Source organism: Trachypithecus francoisi, unplaced genomic scaffold (genome assembly GCF_009764315.1).
Source record: "Trachypithecus francoisi isolate TF-2019V2 unplaced genomic scaffold, Tfra_2.0 Lachesis_group4, whole genome shotgun sequence".
NCBI lineage: Eukaryota > Metazoa > Chordata > Mammalia > Primates > Cercopithecidae > Trachypithecus > Trachypithecus francoisi.
Window position 1 is genome coordinate 23625641 of NW_022681469.1, and position 21604 is coordinate 23647244.

Below are 21604 nucleotides of genomic sequence, written 5' to 3' on the forward strand. Positions count from 1 at the left end.
AATAGCATGACATATTATTTAACCATCTGACAGTCACCTATGATACTTTCTCCCTCTACATTTTATGGTTTCATCTCTTCAATGACCTCATTTTGCAGAAAAAAAGGAAAGATAACTCAGTCATTCCTCTAGGATGGGTTAGTCTAAGTTTATTTGTTATTACTGCTAGCTGGGATGCCTCATTATGACTTGCCATGCAGACTGTGGTACTGCTATAGATTTGTGCCTTACAAACACAGGAGTTCTGATAAACTTTATTGGACCTGATTCCTATCAAAAAGTGTTTAAATGCATAGTGAATTCATAAGTTTATATGCTGCATTCCTAAGTATATTCCTGATAGGAGAAAATGTCCACTTTTGCCTAGACATCAATAACAACCAATTCTCTAGCAATTTTGCATATCTGATGATTGTCAAGTTTTCCACAGATAGCTTCTGGCTCCATACATTTCAAACCTTGTTGGTCATCCACTATCCGCATACATCAAGTGCCAGTTGCTAGAGGACATATTCACATCCTAATGTGGCCTCTGGTCCTGCACCATCATGTCATGACATTGGGTGAACTGGCCCAGCAGGTGTTAGGAGAATTGCTGGAAACTGATTATACCAAGAAGGCTAGCAATAAATTCCTTATACATAGGTGGGTCAGTGGTCTGCAACTGCATTAATATATCCCACTACATTCTAACTAAATTTATCCTGACTCGACTCCCCCTTAGCCAAGTCCCATAGCCTTTCAAATGCCATCTGAGCCATGGTTTAGAGTTAGGGAGATCAAAGTGGACAGGGACAGCTGTTGAAGTCAATGGCGGCTATAACCTTTTGCTTATACAGGTTTTACAAAGGCATATGGTTAGTGAACACATTGCTAGACTCCTATCTGGGCTTTGGAAGGAACTGATGATTGTCAAGTTTTCTACAGATAGCCTCTGGCTCCATACATTTCAAACCTTGTTTGTCATCCACTATCTGCATACATCAAGTGCCGGGTGCTAGAGGACATATTCACATCCTGAAGTGGCCTCTGGTCCTGCACCATCATGTTATGTCATCGGGTGAACTGGCCCAGCGGGTGTAATTCCACTTTACACAGTGATGGGAGGGGCCCGTCACTGTAATTCCACTTTCTATCTGATCTGCTCCAAGCCTGTGCTCCGCTCTGGGGTTGCAAAGGAAAATGGAAAACATTCCCCACAATGTGCTTCTGCCTATCTTAAGAGAAAATGACTCGGCAGGAACAATGAATACGCAATTAGTCTTAATTATCTGAATCCAAGCTACACAAGTGTAGACTGAGGTTGGCTAGTTATTTCCAAAGTAGATGGAATCTAGGCAGCATCTGGAGGAAAGTATTCATTCCTAGGATGGTCTTTTTGTCTAAATCAAATCAAAAGTACTTCCTTTGCAAGTCATTTCCAGGAGACCTAACAGTGCTTAAGCTGTCCCTTTGTTCTGTAGAGGATAGGAGGCCAGTGCCTCCCTCTTGCACAGGTGACTTCCCTTCCCCCTCTTCCTTCTTTGTCTCTATCTCTGTGAGCCAAGATGCCTTCCAAGGGTTCACTCTGGTCTCTCTCTCAGGCCCCTAAAATCCAGATCCCTCCCTTCCAGGATTAGCCCCACAATGTAAGATGTTGCAGTAGCAGTAGAGAGGCCTTGTAACTCCCCGTGGAGATACCCAGGCGCTCCCACGCCAGCCCCCGCCCCATGAAGAATTACAAACACAAAGCTATTATGAATGGGGCAGCCCCTCACCCAAACCTGAGGTGATGTTAATTTTGATTGTGGAAAAGCTTCACGTTTGGAAACTAGAGGGCTGAATTCTAGCTCTGTGCTGTGGGAACTTGGATGAGTCATAAACCCTCTCTAAGGTTCCAGTTCCTCATCTGCAAATTAAACAAGATGAACTAGGTAATATCAAAAAGTCCCTTCCATCTCTAATATTGTGGACACCTCTGATGTTGACAGAGAAATAATTGACCAAGTGTCCTATTTCTTTCCTTCTTTTTCATTTTTTTTGAGACAGAGCCTTGCTCTGTCACCCAGGCTGTAGTGCAGTGGCACCATCTCAGCTCACTGCAACCTCTGCCCCCTGGGTTCAAGCAATTCTCCTGCCTCAACCTCCCTAGTAGCTGGGATTACAGGTATGTGCCACCATGCCCAGCTAATTTTTGTATTTTTAGTAGAGACAGGGTTTTGTCATTTTTAGCCAGGCTTGTCTCACACTCCTGACCTTAGAGAATCCGCCCACCTTGGCCTCCCAAAGTGCTGGGATTACAGGCGTGAGCCACCCCGCCTGGCCAAGTGTCCTATTTCAACTGAATAATCAGGACTGAAAAGGCCTATGGGGCTAGCCTTCTGGTAAGTTCTGTGAAAAGCACAAACTAATCAGAAGTTAGGGTTCAAGGAATTTATACCCTAATTAAACATGCAAAGAAAAGAGGGAAATACAATTCAGAAATAAAATCATGCTCATGTCTTTAGACTAAGGTGAGGGCAGAAATAAACTTGAGTTTTGTTTCACCCCTGCAAATGGGCTTCCCTCTCAGATCCTAATGAGTAACTACCTGAGACAGATAGGTTGTAAAACCTAACTAATAGCTTATGAACTAAAGGCCAAGTAGATTTGATTGTTGGTTAAGCAGTATTTAATGATGGGCTTTTCTAGGTTAGAAACAAGAATGCCGATGTCGCAATAAGACTTCAGAAGATCTTAGCACTTCCTAAGTTAAATACTCAGAAGGGAAAAGGTAATAGCCACTGCTTTGGGCATAAGAGCTAACAGTTATTTCACCCAGGGTTGGCAGCAGCTGTAATTCTCAACAGTGTGGATGGCTGCCTCCTTCGTATGACTTTAGAGGTCTTGGGTGTGTCCCCTAAAGGTCTTCCTTACTTAGTGCTCACTTCTGAAATTCACGTAAAGGAATGCATCACCATTCATTTCAAAAGAAGACATGAAGTTTAAAAGGCAATCGCTAGAGGAAGAAAATATTGACTATGTGAAACTCCAGATTTTAACTAATCTCTGGAATTATTCATGATTTTTGCATAATTCTGGTAATTTCGTTTTCTGGAGTGATCCCAGGCGATATGTCTCCCTTTCTATTATCCTTGGAATATCTCAAATGTGGAGCAAGAACTCTTGCCACAAAGCAATTCCAAAGTCTCATGCTTACTTGCATACAGTTTGGCTGGAGTCAGCCCTGGCCTGGGTCCTTTTCATCTACCATCTTCCCTGCTGGCTGAGCCCTACCTTGCCCTAGCTCTGTACCTGCCTCCGGTTCTGCAGAAAGATCATGCTAACCACCAGGGGTCTGCAGCCATGTTGCCCCTGCCCCTGTTGAAAGGTAGGTTACCAGATGCAACCCTGGGGCTCTGGCCAGAGGGGTAGGAGAGTGAGCTGGTGATCAGCCATGTCAGAGAAGTTGGAGGTACTAATGTGTTTGGAGGAGTAACCTGGGTTTCTGTTGAGTAGTCATCACAAGGAAGGCATGGGAGGAGCCCTTCCACAGTTTAGCAGGTCCTTCCCTGCTTGATGTAGGGAGCTCAGGGAAAAAAGTAACAAAGTTGGGTCCTGTGAGGTGCCCAGAATTTCTCAAAACATAGTGACCCTTTTAAATTCAAGAAGAAATAATCAGTCCCATTCCACATTCTGGAGGCTCTCCTCCCCTCCCTGACCTATTTCAAATAAAAGTCCTTGTGACATCATTTTTTACCCACTCACTGGATGGGCTCCAAGAAGGGAACACAGAGGTGATGACACAGGAGAGGTTGGATTCCAGCAACTGGAGCTCCAGAGGCATCCATCCCCAGCTGGTGACATCTCTTTCATTTACTCACAAGTTGGTCAAACTTCACATTATCTGTAAGAATTAAAGAAAGAGGAGAGAAACACAAAGGGTGGCTTTACAGTTAACAGAGTCAGATTTATTTTAAACAAACCTGAGAGGGGCTGCCGGCTGAGTTAGGTTAGAGCCCCACTCTTTTACAGACTAAGAGTTTTTAAGGATTCACGGTGGGAGAGTTTATCAGAGGTTTGGACTTCTTCTGTGTCTTTTTGTTGTGCTTATTTGGGAGGGAGAGTTGTATGTCTGTTCCCATACGTCTTTCTGCAGCTGCAGGCATATTCCCCAAGTCTGCTTTTAACTTTCCTATCTTAGTGCACCTGAAGGAAAAGGAATGTGCTTATTAAGGCCCACTGTTTTACTGGGGCACATTGTATGAGGGTGAGGTTTGACAGTTACCCAAGAGACTTTCCCCCCACCTCCCTCTGTGTCTGAGCTGTCTTATCTATATTTTACTGTCTCCTTGTAGTTAGAAGAGAAGTGATTTGCTTGAAATGCTTGAGGCTAGAAAGGGAGCTGGAACTGAAAGTGGCGGTGTTTGTCCGAGATGACGGTGCTCTTGCTGTCAATGTCCCAACCCTAAACCTAGTTGGGGCTTCATCCTCTCCAAATCCCTAGGTGCAGAGGGCATAGTGCCCCACCTAGTGGGGACTTCATCTTGCTCCTTGTCCTCCCTACCCCTGGCAACATCTCCATTTATATTCTCTCAGAGACCTCCTGTTCCCATTAGGAGAAGCTACTTTGTATTTTTCCAAACCTTGAAAATTAAATTAGATAATGCACATAAAGTACTTCACTCAGTTCCTGGCACAGAAAATTTATTTTTCACATTAAAAAAAAGGATTGTACTATATATACAATTTTATATCTTCTCCCTCTTTAAAATAATTTTTAATTTTCTTAATTGTGGAGAAAAAAACAGCTCCATTTTTTTAAAAGCGTATATAATACATTGTAAATATCTTTCCATTTCAATTAACACATTCCTGCAATAGCACTTTGTAAAACACTGGTCATTTAGTATTCCATAGAATAAATATGTTTTGGTTTATTTAAGCATTTCCTATTAAAGAACATTTAAGTTGCTTCAAGTTTTCACTATTATTACTGTGACCGATGCAACTCTTGATTATGAGAGACATACATTATGGATGTGCTCACGTACACTTACCTAGTGAAAAATCAAAAAAAGACTGGAAGAAATGTTAATTTTTTTTCTGGGTGGTACATATATTAAAAGGCATTATAGTTTACGTGTGCTTATAAAGTTTATCTAGTTACAGATCAAAAGAATATTGGAACAAACTGTTAATGGTTATTTCTGAGTTGTAGAATTATAGTAATTTAAATTTATTCTTAATTTTTTCTTGATTTGCTATTTGCTTTTCTTCAAAGTGCATGTGTTTTATAACTGGGGAAAATAAAAACTATTCAAAGTGTTTTTTAGAATAGTATCAGGGCATATTTTGCGAGCTGTACCCTTTGAATCTGTGCCTAAGAGTGAAAATCCAGGAGGCTGCTCGTGACTATCTTGGAAGCGGGGCCTGGAGCTGTGGATCAAGGCCTCAGCTGTGAGACAAGTGCTGAGATTCTGCAACCTTTGTGGTTTCACCTGCTTTTAATCTTTGTCTCACCAGTCTGTTTCTCTGTGATGATCAGCATTAAAGCCATAAAAACAAAAGGGGCAGGTATGCTTGGTTTGGGAGCATAACAGAACAGAGGGCTGGAGCAAAGACCCCAGTCTGTTGCCAGTTTGGGGTGTCAGGGCACACTACGGGTAGCAGATAAGAAAGGCTTCCCCTCCCCACCAGAATCTTCCTTTTCCTTTCTTCTAGGCAGAGGCAAGCACTTGCACCTTTCTTAGCCAGTGATATAGATATTTTCTTCTGTATCTCTAAATAACACACTTCCATTACTGATTGATGTGCCAATACAAATGATGACAATTTCATTTTCTTTCACTATCCCACTCCCACCACATGCAAGCATACTTCCCATCCTCCTATCTTCCCACCCACCCGGTACAGCTCAACATTCAGTGTTTATATTAGAATGATGATGATGTTCTTCAGAGCTGAATCATGAAGTTCTTTTCCTGCCCAGCTTTTTGTTTTTCCTGGAGTTAATATGTTTCTTGTTTTTGAGATACTTAATTTTCTGTCTACTTATTTCTAATTCAATTCTAAATGCTCTGCCTGTTGTCTAAATATCTTCTTAAAATTTTTATTCATATTAGAAGAATGAACTTCATCTTCTTGATGAACTATCTCCTGGGGCTCTCTGACTTACTACAATCTAGAACAGTTGCTGTCTACTTCTGGTGCTCAGCTGTCATCCAGAGATGCCCCTTCACCCTTATCGTGGGAGTTCCCTTTCTCTGCTGAATCTTTTGTTCCCATGTCTTCCTCTAAAAAAATTTTTTTTTGGTGAAACACGTAATCCATTAACTCCCTGAGAGAGAATGCATGAGAGGTAAATTTTGTGAGACTTAGCATGTGTGAAAATGTCTTGATTCTCCTCTCAAATTTGATTGATAGCTTGGCTGGGTATAGAATTTTAGGCTAAAAATAATTTTCTTTCAGAAGATTGAAAATCACGGCTCACTGCAGCCTCAACCTCCTAGGCCCAAGCCATCCTCCCACCTTAGCCTCTCAAGTAGCTGGGATTACAGGCATGCACCAATATGCCTGGCTAATTTTTGCATTTTTTGTAGAGATAGGGTGAAGTCTTGAACTCCTGGGCTCAAGCAATCTTCCCATCTCAGCCTCCTACAGTGCTAGGATTATAGGCATGAGCCACTGTGCCTGGCCTGAAACTCCTGTTATTCACATGTTGAACTTCCTGGACTAGTTCTCTAATTTTCTTTTTGTTTCTTTCCTATTTACATCTCTTTGGGTTTTTGTTTTTTGTGGTGGGAGAAAATCACATCAATTTTATCTTCTAACTCTTCTTCTGAATTAAGAGCTCTTTTTGTTTTCTGAATATTCCTCTTGATGCATCCTGTTCGTGTTTTAGAAATACACGATCTTCTCTTCTCTCTCAAAGACATAAATGAGACTGATTTTTTAAAGTTACCATCTCCTTGCAGAAGAAGTTATTTTCATCTGTTTCTGTTCCTCATATTCCCTTTGTTGTTGGGGATCCTTGTATATCTGCACATATTTAAGAGCGGAGTCCTAAAATGTTGACTGGAAGGTTCTGAGCCTGAGAGTGGGTCTTGTTCTCTTTAGGCTCACTGTAATATGATATGCAGGAATGCCCCAAAACCCAATTGCAGAAAACACATTTCACAGTGTAATCTTTAAATGGCACCATGATCTAGCTCAAGAGGCCTAAACTTAGCCATCTTTATGCTCTTCCTGACATCTTGTCACATTCTCCCTAAAAGGATCTTCCAATCCCTTGCCTAGAGGGTGAAGGCCTGGTTGGAAATATTCTGGAAGCTGAGTGAGAAAGTGAGCTGGAGGTTTTAGTGTTCAGAATGCACACATTAAATTATACCCCAGTATTCAGTATGGTATCCCTGCTTCCAAATCTACCTGATTGATTGATTGATTGATTAGGAATTGCCACACTATCTTCCACAACGGTTGAACTAATTTTGCACTCCCACCAACAGTGTAAAAGCATTCCCATTTCTCTACTGCCTCGTCAGCATCTATTGTTTCCTGACTTTTTAATAATCACCATTCTGACTCACGTGAGATGATTTCTCATCGTGGTTTTGATTTGAGTTTCTCTAATGATCAGTGATAATAAACTTTTTTTCATGTGTTTCTTGGCTGCATAAATGTCTTCTTCTGAAAAGTGTCTGTTTATATCCTCTGACTACTTTTTGATAGGGTTGTTTTTTTCTTGTAAATTTGTTTAAGTTCCTTGTAGATTCTGGATATTAGACCTTTGCTAGATGGGTAGATTGCAAAAAGTTTCTCCCATTCTGTAGGTTGCCTGTTCACTCTGATGCTAGTTTCTTTTGCTGTGCAGAAGCTCTTTAGTTTAATTAGATCCTATTTGTCAATTTTGGCTTTTGTTGTAATTGCTTTTGGTGTTTTAGTCATGAAGTCTTTGCCCATGCCTATGTCCTAAATGGTATTGCCTAGGCTTTCTTCTAGGGTTTTTATGGTATTAGGTCTAACATTTAAGTCTTAAATCCATCTTGAGTTACTTTTTGTGTAAGGCATAAGGAAGGGGTCCAGTTTCAGTTTTCTGCATATGGCTAGCCAGTTTTCCCAGCACCATTTATAATAGGGATTCCTTTCCCCATTGCTTGCTTTTGTCAGGTTTGTCGAAGATCAGATGGTTGTAGATGTGTGGTGTTATTTCTGAGGTCTCTATTCTGTTCCGTTGGTCTATGTGTCTATTTTGGTACATGCTGTTTTGGTTACTGTAGCCTTGTAGTATAGTTTGAAGTCAGGTAGTATGATGCTTCCAGGTTTGTTCTTTTTGCTTAGGATTGTCTTGACTATATGGGTTCTTTTTTGGTTCCATGTGAAATTTAAACTGGTTTTTTTTTTTTGTTTTTTTTTTTTGTTTCGTTTTTTAATTCTGCAAAGAAAGTCAATGGTAGCTGAATGGGAATAGCATTGAATCTATAAATTATTTTGGGCAGTGTGGCCATTTTCACGATATTATTTTTTTCTATCCATGAACATGGAATTCTTTTCCATTTGTTTGTGTCCTCTTTTCTTTCCTTGAGCAGTGGTTTGTAGTTCTCCTTGAAGTGGTCCTTCACGTCCTTTGTAAGTTGTATTCTGAGGTATTTTATTCTCTTTGTAGCAATTGTGAATGGAAGTTCATTCATGATTTGGCTCTCTGCTTGTCTATTGTTGGTGTATGGAATGTCTGTGATTTTCACACATTGATTTTGTATTCTGAGACTTTACTGAAGTTGCTTGTCAGCTTAAGGAGTTTTGGGGCTGAGACGTTGGGTTTTCTAAATATAGAATCATGTCATCTGCAAACAGAGACAATTTGACTTCCTCTCTTCCTATATGAATATCCTTTATTTCTTTCTCTTGCCTGATTGCCCTGGCCAGAACTTCCAATGCTACATCAAATAGGAGTGATGAGAGAGGGCATCCTTGTCCTGTGCCACTTTTCAAAGGGAATGCTTCCAGCTTTTGCCCATTCAATATGATATTGGCTGTGGATTTAATAGCTCTTATTATTTTGAGGTATGTTCCATCACTAACTAGTTTATCGAGAGTTTTTAACATGAACCAAATCTACCTGTTTTCTTGTGGCCCAGAGACCCTGTATTTTGCCTTTTCTAGAGAATAAACACCTAGTCTTCTGCCAAGATGGGAGGACTGTCACCTGGCTGGTGCTTAAAGAGGACTTTGAACTTGTTTTAGCTTCACATATATCCCACTTTAAGAATCAATTCCGGCCGGGCGCGGTGGCTCAAGCCTGTAATCCCAGCACGTTGGGAGGCCGAGACGGGCGGATCACGAGGTCAGGAGATCGAGACCATCCTGGCTAACACGGTGAAACCCCGTCTCTACTAAAAAAAAAAAAAAAAAAACTAGCCGGGCGAGGTGGCAGGCGCCTGTAATCCCAGCTACTCGGGAGGCTGAGGCAGGAGAATGGCGTAAACCTGGGAGGCGGAGCTTGCAGTGAGCTGAGATCCGGCCACTGCACTCCAGCCTGGGCGACAGAGCGAGACTCCGTCTCAACAACAACAAAAAAAAAAAAAAAAAAAAAGAATCAATTCCTTGGAATGTGTGTTTTTCAGAATATTGCCATCTACCTATTGCTAGCATAAGATTCTGCTTCTCCAGGGCTGTTTAATCAGTTACCAATCTATATCTGCTTTTCAACTTACAAAATTTTGCTGTGATTGTGTCCTGCTCCATTCTCTTAATCCTTGTGATTTATGCTTCTAAAATACATTTTAATGTCAGTTTAGTGGATTTTTAAGAGGGAGTGAGACTGCCATCTGACATTTTTATCCAGAAGTCAATGTTTTTCTTAGCTTACAAGGAATTCAATGCATATAAATAACATTAAAACTTTGTCTTTATTGTCATAAACATTTTTAGTGTGTCTTTCATTTTAATTAAGGTATTTTTCTATGCCAAAGTTTTTATGTTTCTATGGTAAAATTTATCACTTCTGCTCTTTCAAACTTAATCTAATTTTAGACTTAGAAATTCTTCCTATATCTAATAAATAAGATGAATATTGCCTTATTAAAAAGTACTGTGTAGCTAATAAATAAGATAAAATCATCTTATTAAAAATATTGTGTTATTTAGATTTTTAAAATTTAAGCATTGAATTCACCTAGAATTTATTTGGGTATATGTTGTAAAGTTAGGTTTTAAATTTATTTTTTTCTCCCTAACAGCCAATTTCCTCAACATCATTTGTTGACTAAATCTATTCCTCATTGAGAATCATGACTTTATTGATCACGTATTAAGTTCTTTTATACTCTGGGATTTATCTGTTTCTGGGCTGCTATTTTTTCCATTAATCTGTTTGTTGTGTCTTCAATTAATACTGCACTGTTTTAAAATTAATAACTTTGTAGTGGACTTCATCTGGTTGGGTATGATTTTCCTCATCTTTTCCTTTAAAATTTTTCTAAATTATTTTCACTTTCTATTCCTCTACATTAATTTGAAGTGAATTTTATTAAATAAGATAATCTCATTGGGATTTTGATTGAAATTGTATTACAATTATAAATTAACTTGTGATAATTGGCATCTTCACAATACTGAATTTTTCTTTCATAGAATATGGTATATGTCTCATTCAAGTGACCATTTTGTCTTCTATTCAAATTTTGTAAAAAAAAAATTATCCTAAGTTAATCTATAATGCAGCTGTATCCTCATTAATATTTTATAAGCATACTCAATAGTTTTCATGTGCTTCTTACAGAAAATTCTTCCCCTAAGTCTTCAGAGCAGGGAAACCTTTGCCTTCTTGTTGCAGGATTTTGTACAGGCCTCAATCCTTCAGGGTTTTCCATTTATTTATCATAGAACCAGGAGGGATCTATCTAGTCATGGTGCCTAACATACAAGGTGACTCGAATGTCCTTTGTCCCCCAGTCATCTGAACACTTGGGTCCTGGCAGCCTTTTTCTTTTTCTTTTTTTTCAAACCAACCTAAGGTTGTGGATACAACCTCTAGCTTAGTTTGGGATACTTAGCTTCCATGCTTCTAGTTGCCAGACCTGAGGCTGGCTGATGTCCTATTCCAACTGCTGGTATCTCAGTCTATGCTTAAGAATCACTAAAAAAAAAAAAAAAAAAAAAAAAAGTCATTTGCAGTTCCTTTTTGGGCAGTCTGATTTTGTAAAGACCACTCACTTCCTTCATCATGAACAATTTTGACCACTTTCATGCTCTCCACTCATTTATATTTCTTGTTAAGTGACTAAAAAATTCAGAATTCTGGAATTCTCCCCTTTTCTTGTCTTATAAGCCAAGAATGTCATCTCTGAAAGAATGTATCCTGGTATGGACCCTGGACCACCTGCATTAACATCATCTGAAGTGCTTGTTAAAAACACACCTTTACAACTAATCACAACCAGTTACATATTTCTTTGTTCCTTCTCTACTCCCACTGCTTCACTTGACTACAAAATAAAAGCAAAAAACAAAAACACAGCTTTTGGCTAGTTGTGGTGGCTCACGCCTGTAATTCTAGAACTTTGGGAGGCCAAGGTGGGAGGATCACTTGAGCCCAGGAGTTCAAGACCAGCCTGAGCAACATAGTGAGATCCCACCTCTACAAAAATAAAAGTAAAAAAAAAAAATAGTTGGGCATAGTGGTTTGCACCTGTAGTCCCAGCTACTCGGGAGGCTGAGGCAGGAGGATTGCTTGAGCTCAGGAAGTCGAGGCTGTAGTGAGCTATGATCATACCACTGTACTTCAGCTTGGGCGACAGAATGTAATCCTATCTCCAAAACAAAAACAAAAACCAAGCCAAAAATGCATTTTTCCTGGGCCCTCTTCAAGGTCTACTAAAAAGTCAGAACCTCTCAGGGTTCTGGACATTTTAACAGAATCCCTGGATAATTCTTATGCACATTCATATTAGGGAATCAAGAGAGGCAAAAATAGAGTGGGAAGGTGGGGAGTTGGATGATGGCCTACTGATTTTCACAGCAATGTAGCCATGGACTTGGATGAATGATTGATAAGGTCACCTGGCAAGTTCTGGTTTAGAGGGTAAAGCGTGTGGCAGGTAATCAAGAATATTTTCCTCAATCAATCTCATCAATGAGGTAATTAATAGCAATTATGCCTGAACCTTGGTTTTTGCCTAAGAGTGCAGCTATAAATTTTTGTGCATTCCCCACGTGTTCTAATGAAATCTGGAAGAAGCATATCTGACATGATTAGTTACTCTCCAAGTTACCCTGAGAGCACCCCATCTCCTTCAGTTACTGCAACCCCTGCTGTCCTTTATCAGGCCTTGGCAACCTCCTTGAGACCTGCAGATCCAAACAGGGCAGTTGAATAGGCTTTGCTCTGTGTCCTCCCAGAGGCCCTCCAGATCTAAGTGGGCTTATTTGCAGCTGATTTCCTCATATCTTATCCCTGTAGAGTGGGGAGAAACAAGGGGAAACTGTTGCTGATAAAGCGGTGATGAGGAAAAGCTAAGGTCGACTCCGTGATTCACTTTAAGTGAGGTGGGGCAGCAGCCTGAACACAGGGGCCCAGCCCAATACCTCATCTGTTCCCCCTTCCTGTAAGATAATAACAGTACGGGTGATGCATGAATGAGCACTGTATGACTTACAAAACATGTAATGCTCACTGCACTATTTGAGGCAGGTATGATTATTAGGCTTATTGCACAGAGGAAGAAACTCAGGCATAGACAGATTAAGTGACTCACCTGTTTCCCGTTCCATCTTGTTTGCTAAGTGTCTTAGTCTGCTCAAAAGCCAGTAGACTGGGTAGCTGAAACAACAGAAATGTGATTACAGTGCTGGTGGGTGGAAGTCTGAGATCAGGGTGCTAGCATGGTCGGGCTCTGGTGAGGGCCCTCTACTGGCTTGCAGACAGCCACCTTCTGTGCTGTGTTCTCACATGGCAGGGGTAGGGAGAGGAAAAGAGTCTCTTCTTATAAGAGCACTGATCCCATCACGAGGGCGTCACCATCCTGACCTCATGTAAACCTAAATAGTTCCCAAAGGCCCCACTTCCAAATAACATCATATTGGGGGTTAAGGCTTCAATGTAAGAATTTTGGGGGATACACACATTTGGTCCATAGCATTAAGTGACTTATACCTCCCCCAGAGGTGAGCAGTTTTGCTGTATTGGAAAATGGAGGCGATGTTAGTATCATATTCTGGGAGCAACCCAGGGCATCTGTCTCCTTGGAGAAGACTCCTTGTAGATTGCGAATCCCTGGATCTTCCTAACTGGAAGGCTTGGAATGCTGTCAGTTTCCTGTAGGCACGACCTCCACCCTCAATGCTGTAGCATTAGTAAGTCCTGAAATCGAGGTACTAGCAGCCTTTACTCTCATGCCGCAAGATTGCCTGCCACATGTGGACACTGGGATTCCCCCATAGTTCTTGCCTTCAAGGAGATGAGAGTCTTAAAAAGGGAATTAGAGATGTGAATAAATAATTAAAACCAGTGTGGTCATATTGTTACATTCTAAGTGATGTGGTAGCAGGAGAAAGGAGTAGTTAACTTTCTTAGGAAGCCAGCAAGGCTGTGGCACTTGACAAATGATAACCAGCTGGAGGTGGAGGTCAGGGTTGGGGAGAGCCACTGAGAGCAGAGGCAGTCACGCTCACATTTACGGAATGCCTGCTATGTTTCTGGCACGATGGATACTGAGGGGCAAAGTCAGACATGGTCCCTTTGACATCTCAGGCCTGAAGCAGGATATTCTAAAGCAGGGTATTTCCCTGACCCCTTTGCAGGACTCACAGCAGGGGTGCCTCAGTTACTCAGCCCACCACTTTCAACTCCTCATGGGAGGCAGCGTGCAAGCAAATGAGGTGGGAACTGGAGTAATGAGTGTTGGAACCAGCTGGCTGCTTCAGCACCGGCAGGAACAAACTCCATGTGGGCCCTGCAGCAGCATCCAGGTGGGGGTGCCTGTGACCCCCAAAGTCCCAGAGAGTGTGGTACGGTTCTCTTTTAGCTGTGCCATTCACAGACAGCTTAAGTGTTAACAGCTCAGTGGATCCTCTGCCTTTTCGTGTGAGGCAGCTGCCCTCCACCAGTGAGGACAAAGGGCTGGTGTGACAGCCTTTTGTATTCACACTTGTGATTCCTGAGCTCTTGTCCAGCTTCCAGGAAAAATGAGGTCGCATGAACGAGTTGCAGGATGGTAAATGTGGGGGATTTTATTGCTGATGAAAATGGCTCTCAGCAGGAAGGGGAGCTGAAAAGGGGACTGGGGGTGGGGGTAGATAATCCTCCTCTGAAGTCCAGCTGTCTCTGGCTGGATTCTTCCCTGAAGTGATGCCATCAAGCTGTCCCTCTGAAGTCAAGCCGTTTCTCTCCAACATCCAGGCACAGTCTCTGCTCCTCTCCGACTGAGTCTGGGGTTTTTATAGGCACAGGATGGGGCAGGGTGGGACCATGGGTAGTTTAGGAAAAAGCAACATTCAAGCGGGAAAACAGGGATAGAAGTTCTCACTTTGGACCGCAGTTTCAGGCTTTTTGGCTTGAGGGTGGGATTTTTACCAGGGACCTGCCCTTTTCTGCCTAGAATTTCTCTGCCTCCTGTCCCCATCAGTTCCTTATCTCCATCATCCTAAACTGGGACAGTCTTCTCTGTTACATGCTTGCAAAGCACTGTATAATTTCCTTTTACAGCACTTAATAAGCATTTGCTATGACATACTTGTCCTTCCTCACTAGAGAGGAAAGCTCTGTCACAGGGATTGTGTCTGACTTTGCTCCTATACCTGAAATGTAGGGCATACCTCCCAGACAGCAGACAGATTCATAATTTCAAAATAAAAAATACACACTCACATATACACATTTACACACATATACATAGCGGCACCATTGTGTTCCAACCCCGTGTACACAATGTACTGTGCTCCATTCTCTTGTGGAGCTTTGTGGGTCTAGATTTGTGACTCTAGACCAGCTGTTCTCACAGATGGCTGCACGTTAGATGTACCTGAGGAGCTTTAGGCAATCCCCGTGCTGGGCCCATTCCCAGACAAGCCCACAGACTTGTCTGGGCAATGCCCAGGAATCACGCTTCCTAATGTTCACCAGGTCACAAAGTCCATTTCAGCAGCAAAACTCTTTCATAAACTATATTTTCTTCACATAAGATGTGTTCCTTCTCAAGAATCATCCTTTATGCTTTCTTCATGAAACACTGATTCAAAAATGCCCTTCTAGTATTCAGAAAAAGGACCTGGACTAGGTAGGCCAAAGTGACAAATGCAGTCAAGATGCCACGGTCCCTCTGTCCCACCTTCCTACCCTCAAATTCTAATATCCAAAGCTGGCAGGCTCGGGAAGCCTTGATAGCCTCTGACCCTAGTAAGAGGGGTGGCTGGAGGTTGACTTACCAGGTTGCCTTGACCTCAGTAGGAAGGTAGGTGGGGCAGGCACTGCTAGAAGTTCTCACAGAGGCCAAAGTAAGAAGCCCAGCAGGAGTGAAGAGGGCTGGGCTGCGAACATGCTCTCACAAAGGACATATCTTATTGCCCTGCGAAAAGAAGGAGCCTGAAGGTCTTGGATTGCTCTTGGTTTCTGAAAACACACACAAAAAACTGGCAACCCAGATTTTAAGCTGTGCAACTCTTGATGGTGGGAGAATCGGCTGCTGGGCACTGCAGGGATGGGAGGGAGCTCTGCTGTGGGCCTGGGGCCTGGGGAGGGTTCTCTGGGGCTGAGGTGGAGAATGGCACCCACTAGGTGTGTTCACTGAGCTCCATGCCATCCCCAGATTCTTTCTCAGGGCCTGACTCCTTCCTCCTGGGTTTGCATCTCCAGGCCCAGTTGTGGGTCTGGGTGCCTCCCTGCCTCCCTCTCCTCCCTGTCCAAAGTTTGACAGGGCTCATGGGTCTGCCTTGAAGCTTGGTAGGATCTCTCTGCAACTGAGAACAGAGGGGTCATGGTTTGCTTCTAAACTGGGCTAGGCCGGGCACAGTGGCTCACGCCTGTAATCCCAGCACTTTGGGAGGCCAAAGCGGGTGGATCACCTGAGGTCAGGAGTTCGAGACCAGCCTGGCCAACATGGTTGAAACCCTGTCTCTACTATAAATACAAAAATTAGCCGAGCCTGGTGGTGGGCACTTGTAATCCCAGGTACTTGGGAGGTTGAGGCACGAGAATTGCTTGAACCCAGGAGGCAGAGGTTGCAGTGAGCCGAGACTGTGCCATTGGACTCCAGCCTGGGCAGCAAGAGAAAAACTCCATCTCAAAAAAAATAAATACATAAAAAACAAATAAATAAATTGGGCTAGGACTTCGGATTGAAGGCCCTCCTTGGGGCCAGTGACAGGCCAGTGCTAGAGGACCTCATGGGTAACTGCATCCTTTCCCTCCCTCTAGGCTGCCCGTGCTCCAGGGAGGTGCATTTGCTTTTGTGGTGACTTCTCTGGCCGTGCTCTCCCTTCCCACCTGGAATTGCCCTGAGTGGACACTCAATGCCAGCCAGGTGAACACCAACTCTCCAAAATTTACTGAGAAATGGCAGAAGAGGATCCGAGAGGCAGCAGAGCAAGGGGGATGGCTGGGAGCAGGAGAGGTGTCTGCAACAGGGACTCCTGAGTGCATGCATTTGTTCAACATTCCTTATCCAACTTTCTGCCAGGCAGGATCCTGGACTTTAAGATACTGCGGTAGATGAGACAGAGAAGGAGTCTGCCCTCACAGAACTAACGTTTCAGTGGACATGTGTGGTGAGGTAGGGTGGAGAGAGAAAGATGCTAATAAGCAAATGGAAAAGGCAAATTTCAGCGAATTATAAGTGCAATGAAGAAAATAAAACAGAATGATGAGCAAGAGAGGCACTGGGCTGCCCAATGGAAAGGATGGAGAGTGAAAATAGGTGTTCTTGGAAACACTCCTGAATATATCAAGGAGGAAGAGCTCAAGCATTGCTCCAGCCAGTCCCAGGAAGTAGAGAGGGCAGCAAGTAGTACTCCCGCTTTATATTAATTCACTAAACATCATTAGTTGAACATCTGGCAGGTCGCTATTCACTGAATATCATTAGTGGAACATCTGGCAGGTTCCAAGCGTTGTGTTGGGACTATAAGGAGAGAGACACATCATGGTGGTAGTGGTGATGATGGTGGTGGTGGTAGTGGTGGTAGCAACAGATCGTGGTTACTGAGCTCTTAGAGTTTTCCAGGCACTCTACTACAAGTTTTTCACAGATGCACAAGTGCCATATTGATAAATGTCCGCAGTGGACTCAGATTAATGGGAGGTCCAACATGCCGGACTAGGGCTCAGCACCACTTGGTTAGTGGGCACTGACAGCTTAGCTTGCCCATTTTGAAGAGTTGTGCCCCTGTGTTTATCCCACCGTGAAGCATGACCCTTGCTAAACTCAATTGTATCATCTGGGGAGAGGAACTGGTGGCCTGGAGTGGGCTCTGAAAGTCAGCAGTGTTCCAGGTTGGCTTATCTAAAGGGTCAAGAAGAAAGTTAGCACACTCAGGATTCTTGGCAGAGAGATCACCACAGGCTTAGGGACAGACCCCGGCAACCTCACCCAAAGTGGGCAGGTGGAGGGGTGGCCTGTGGGTGGGGTGGAGTTGTAGGTGGTACACTGTGAGAGAGTGAAGGTCACTTGAGATCTTTAGAGAACCTTAACCATCTACTTCCCAGCTCAACCTGAAACCCCTAGGGCCATGGCATCTGTGTATGGGCTGGCCTGGAGCTGTGCCCGGCACCCCCTGCTCTGCAGCCAGGGTAGCATTACACAGCACAGCGTGAAGGTGGGGCCCAGTTCGATGTAGTTTGCTCAGGCATGAATACGGCCCCCATTTACGACCTTCTGTACCAACTCCCCGGTATCACTGGGACTGGACCAAGGATGTTCCAGAACTTAGGGCTATGGACCTACAGCAGGGTGGGTTCCCTAGATATATCTGGGAGCCAAGCTAAGAAGCCTTGGACCAGGCAGGGCCCATCCTACAGCCCACCTTGATCCATGTTGAGTGTCCTCATAGCCTCATTGCTTCAACAATTGCCAGTCTCCCATATGGGAAATACAAAGGGCAAACATGGAAGACGGGAAACAATAGTAAGATTCCTATTCCTACCCATATGTGACCAGTAAGAAGGAACAGAATCCACAAAACATCTCAGTGCCTAACAATGCTACTCTGTGCTTGATAATATTGCTCTAGTTTGGTTTTTCCCTCCTTCCTTCCAAAGTTTGAACTAGTACCCTTTAAAATAAACTTTTTCTTTTTTTTGAGACAGAGTCTTGCTCTGTCACCCAGGCTAGAGTGCAGTGGTACCATCTCGGCTCACTGTAACCTCTGCCTCCCAGGTTCAAGCGATTTTCTTGCCTCAGCCTTCCGAGTAGCTGGGACTGTAGGCATGTGCCACCAAGCCCAGCTAATTTTTTTTGTCTTTAGTAGAGACGAGGTTTCGCCATGTTGGCCAGGCTGGTCTCAAATTTCTGATCTCAGGTGATCTGCCCGCCTCGGCCTCCCAAAGTGCTAGGATTACAGGTGTGAGCCATTGCACCCAGCCATAAAATAAACTTTTAATTTAAGTCTTACAAGCATAAAGCAAAGAACACAATAAATTTTCAAAGCTGAGCTGATCTATGTAACCTAGCTCAAGAAATAGGCATTAACAACACCCCTTAAGCCCCATCGTGCCTCCTTCCAGTCACCCCTCCCATGACGGTTACCACTATCCCAACTTCTAATACCACAGATTATTTTTGTTTGTTTATGAACGTTGTGGAACCACATAGTACATATTCATTTGTGTGCGACTTCATTCATTCAATATTATGTTTGCAAGATTCTTCCATATTGTTATGTGTGGTGGTAGATTATTCATACTCATTGCTGAATAATGTTTCATTATATAATGTTCCATTATGTAAATAGACAGCAGTTTATCAATTCTGTGTTATCCAAATTATGTGTTTAAGGGTGGTTTCCAGTTATTTGCTGTTGTAAATTGTGTTGCTATGAACATTTGTGTACTTGTGCTTAAGTGAACATATATATGTACATCCCCTGAACGTATGCTTAGCATTGCTTGGCTCATAGAATGCGTATGTGTCCACCTTTAGTAAGCACTACTAGATACCTCTCCAAAGCGGATCTTCCAACTTCCACTCCTGCCAGCAGTGTGTGAGCTCCAGTTACTTTACATTCTCACAAACATTTTCTATCTTTTTTATTGTAGCCATCCTGGTGGTACATTTGTAGCTTTTTTATGATGCTGTTGGGATGTTTTAGAGTTAACTATAATTGTCCCTCTTCAACTTGTAGTTCTGCTTGACTTCCTTGGGTCATTTTTTCCCTGTGCTTACCACATTAACTGGTGACTGGAGTTAAATATCCTGATATAGACTTTGTCAGATATCGCCACTTCCATGATTTTCATTTCACTGAGTATCATGCAAATCTTCATCTAAGATAAAAGTTCAAGCAACAGACCATGTCCTAATGTGCCAGCATCACATTAGGAATTGGCTTCATTCACAACGGTCCCTCCTCCTTGCCTATCCAGCTCAGCCAAGTGTACTCTGGGCCCAGTTTTATCAAGACAATAACATTAAATGTGTTCCAGTTTGGTAGAATCAACTCTGATGCCATCATCTCTCATCTAAGACTGAAGACATATCTAAAAATATTGCTAAGAAATAATTTTACTAGCAACTTATTTTAAAGATAAAGGGCAAACGTAGCATCATTTGGTACAGCAGTACTTCTGGTGACTCCAGTTCCTTCTGCTACCATCTTTTTTTCCCCCACTGGGATCTCTGAGTCCATTCCCTTGCTCCTATTAAAGGAGGAGTATTGGATTCCTTCTCTGTTATCCTTCAAATAGTGAGCAGCAAAAGTAACACTGTTAAATCTACTTCATGTGTCCTTCCCCAGATACTTTCAAATGACTTAATAAGTATATTGTAACTGGGTCCTCTCCACTGGGTAGGGTGCCTCTTGAAAATACCAGATTTTTCAATACAGCTGATAAATGCCTTCAGGGTTCCAACAGGTGAAATTAAATTAATTTATATTATTCCTACTTTAGGGAACACAATCAAATCCCTAGTCCTGGAAAGGTTTCCTTATCTCTCCATTTCTTAACCTATGCCTTAGACAATGGTCCACTGTCGACTTGCTCTCGTGCTCCTCCTACCCCGGAAAGCCAGGCCTCTGTGCCTTTGTCACCAACATTTTGTTGCTTCAAGCACACATTCCAATTTTTTCAAAATTGTGCTGCTTTGTAGAAGTAATGTGAAATATGAAGGGGTCATTTGATATTGTATTTTTTGGTCTACTCTTGCCCTGTTCATGCTGTGAAAAGTGATCCTTGAGCTGTTGATGTGTAAGTTGATATCATGTTGGTGGATGATCTGGGCTGCCAGTCTTTTTATAGTACTCTGGGTCAGATCTTTAGTTGCAGAATAGGCAAAGCTCAAACCAGAAACATTGTCAATACCAGTTTTTAAAAAGTCTTTAAATTTCCCTTGCTCTGTGATATGTCCAGGATAGGCAGCCTGCCAGCTCTGTGATGGGCCATAAACCCTCAAAGTGTATTTCCCCACCAAAGGCACAGGAGCCCATTGCTGTTAACAATCTGGACCATCCTGGGTGACACAAGTGGCAACAGATGGAGGTGGGGATTATGTTGTTTGTGAGCATGTGTGTGCATGGCTTGTGGCCTAAGGTGTCATCTTGTGGACTCTAGTGACTACTTTCAAAGATATACTTCCCTCCTCTTATTTTTTTGTTTGAGACGGAGTCTTGTTCTGTCGCCCAGGCTGGAGTGCAGTGGCCTGATCTCAGCTCACTGCAATCTCCACCTCGTGGGTTCACGCCATTCTTCTGCCTCAGCCTCCTGAGTAGCTGGGACTATAGGCACCCACCACCACACCTGCCTAATTTTTTGTATTTTTTAGTAGAGACCGGGTTTCACCTTGTTAGCCAGGATGGTCTTGATCTCCTGACTGCGTGATCGCCTGCCTCAGCCTCCCAAAGTGCTGGGATTACAGGTATGAGCCACCACACCCGGCTACTTCCCTCCTCTTTTTAAGACTAAGGGGCATCAACATGAACAATCAGTCTCTAAAATTTAAATATGAAGTCCTGTCCCATGAAAGGGAAGAAATATAAATAGCGTTTTCTGTGATTCACTTGCCAGATCAGTTTGTTTATTGACTGTGGCTCAGGAATCTATGTAATTATATATGGTATAATTGTTGGTAGGATTTACATGTGCACAGTTACCACGTCACACATACCTTGGTCCATTGGCCTGACTTAGACTTGCCGTACTTCTATCAGGGGTCTTCTGTTGGCTGGACAGAATGTTGCATTCTTCTAGTTCCAATCTTTCCCAGTTAATTGAGTTCCACCTTCAAAAAGATGCCAACTAATGCTTTTGAATTCAAAGATTTATACAATGGGGTCCAAGTCTCTGTTGCTGGATTTAGATTATACTGTGAGGTTATGGCTGCCCTAGGAGATGGGGACTAAATCACTTGCTTGTGGATCTTATGTATCCTTCCTGGGTAATTGTCTTTTCTTTTCCTGAATATAACTATTTCCCTGCAATCAATACATTTTGTTTATCAGG

General features: G+C 42.8%; 1 protein-coding gene across 1 annotated transcript in view; it reads left to right on the forward strand.

Moving 5' to 3' along the window:
* LOC117072121 (solute carrier family 23 member 1-like) overlaps positions 1–21604 on the forward strand; it is a 56941-nt gene that overhangs the window by 12365 nt on the left and 22972 nt on the right. The window contains 1 exon segment of the mRNA XM_033192086.1: positions 16370–16528. Within this exon segment, the coding sequence (XP_033047977.1) occupies positions 16370–16528 (159 nt within the window).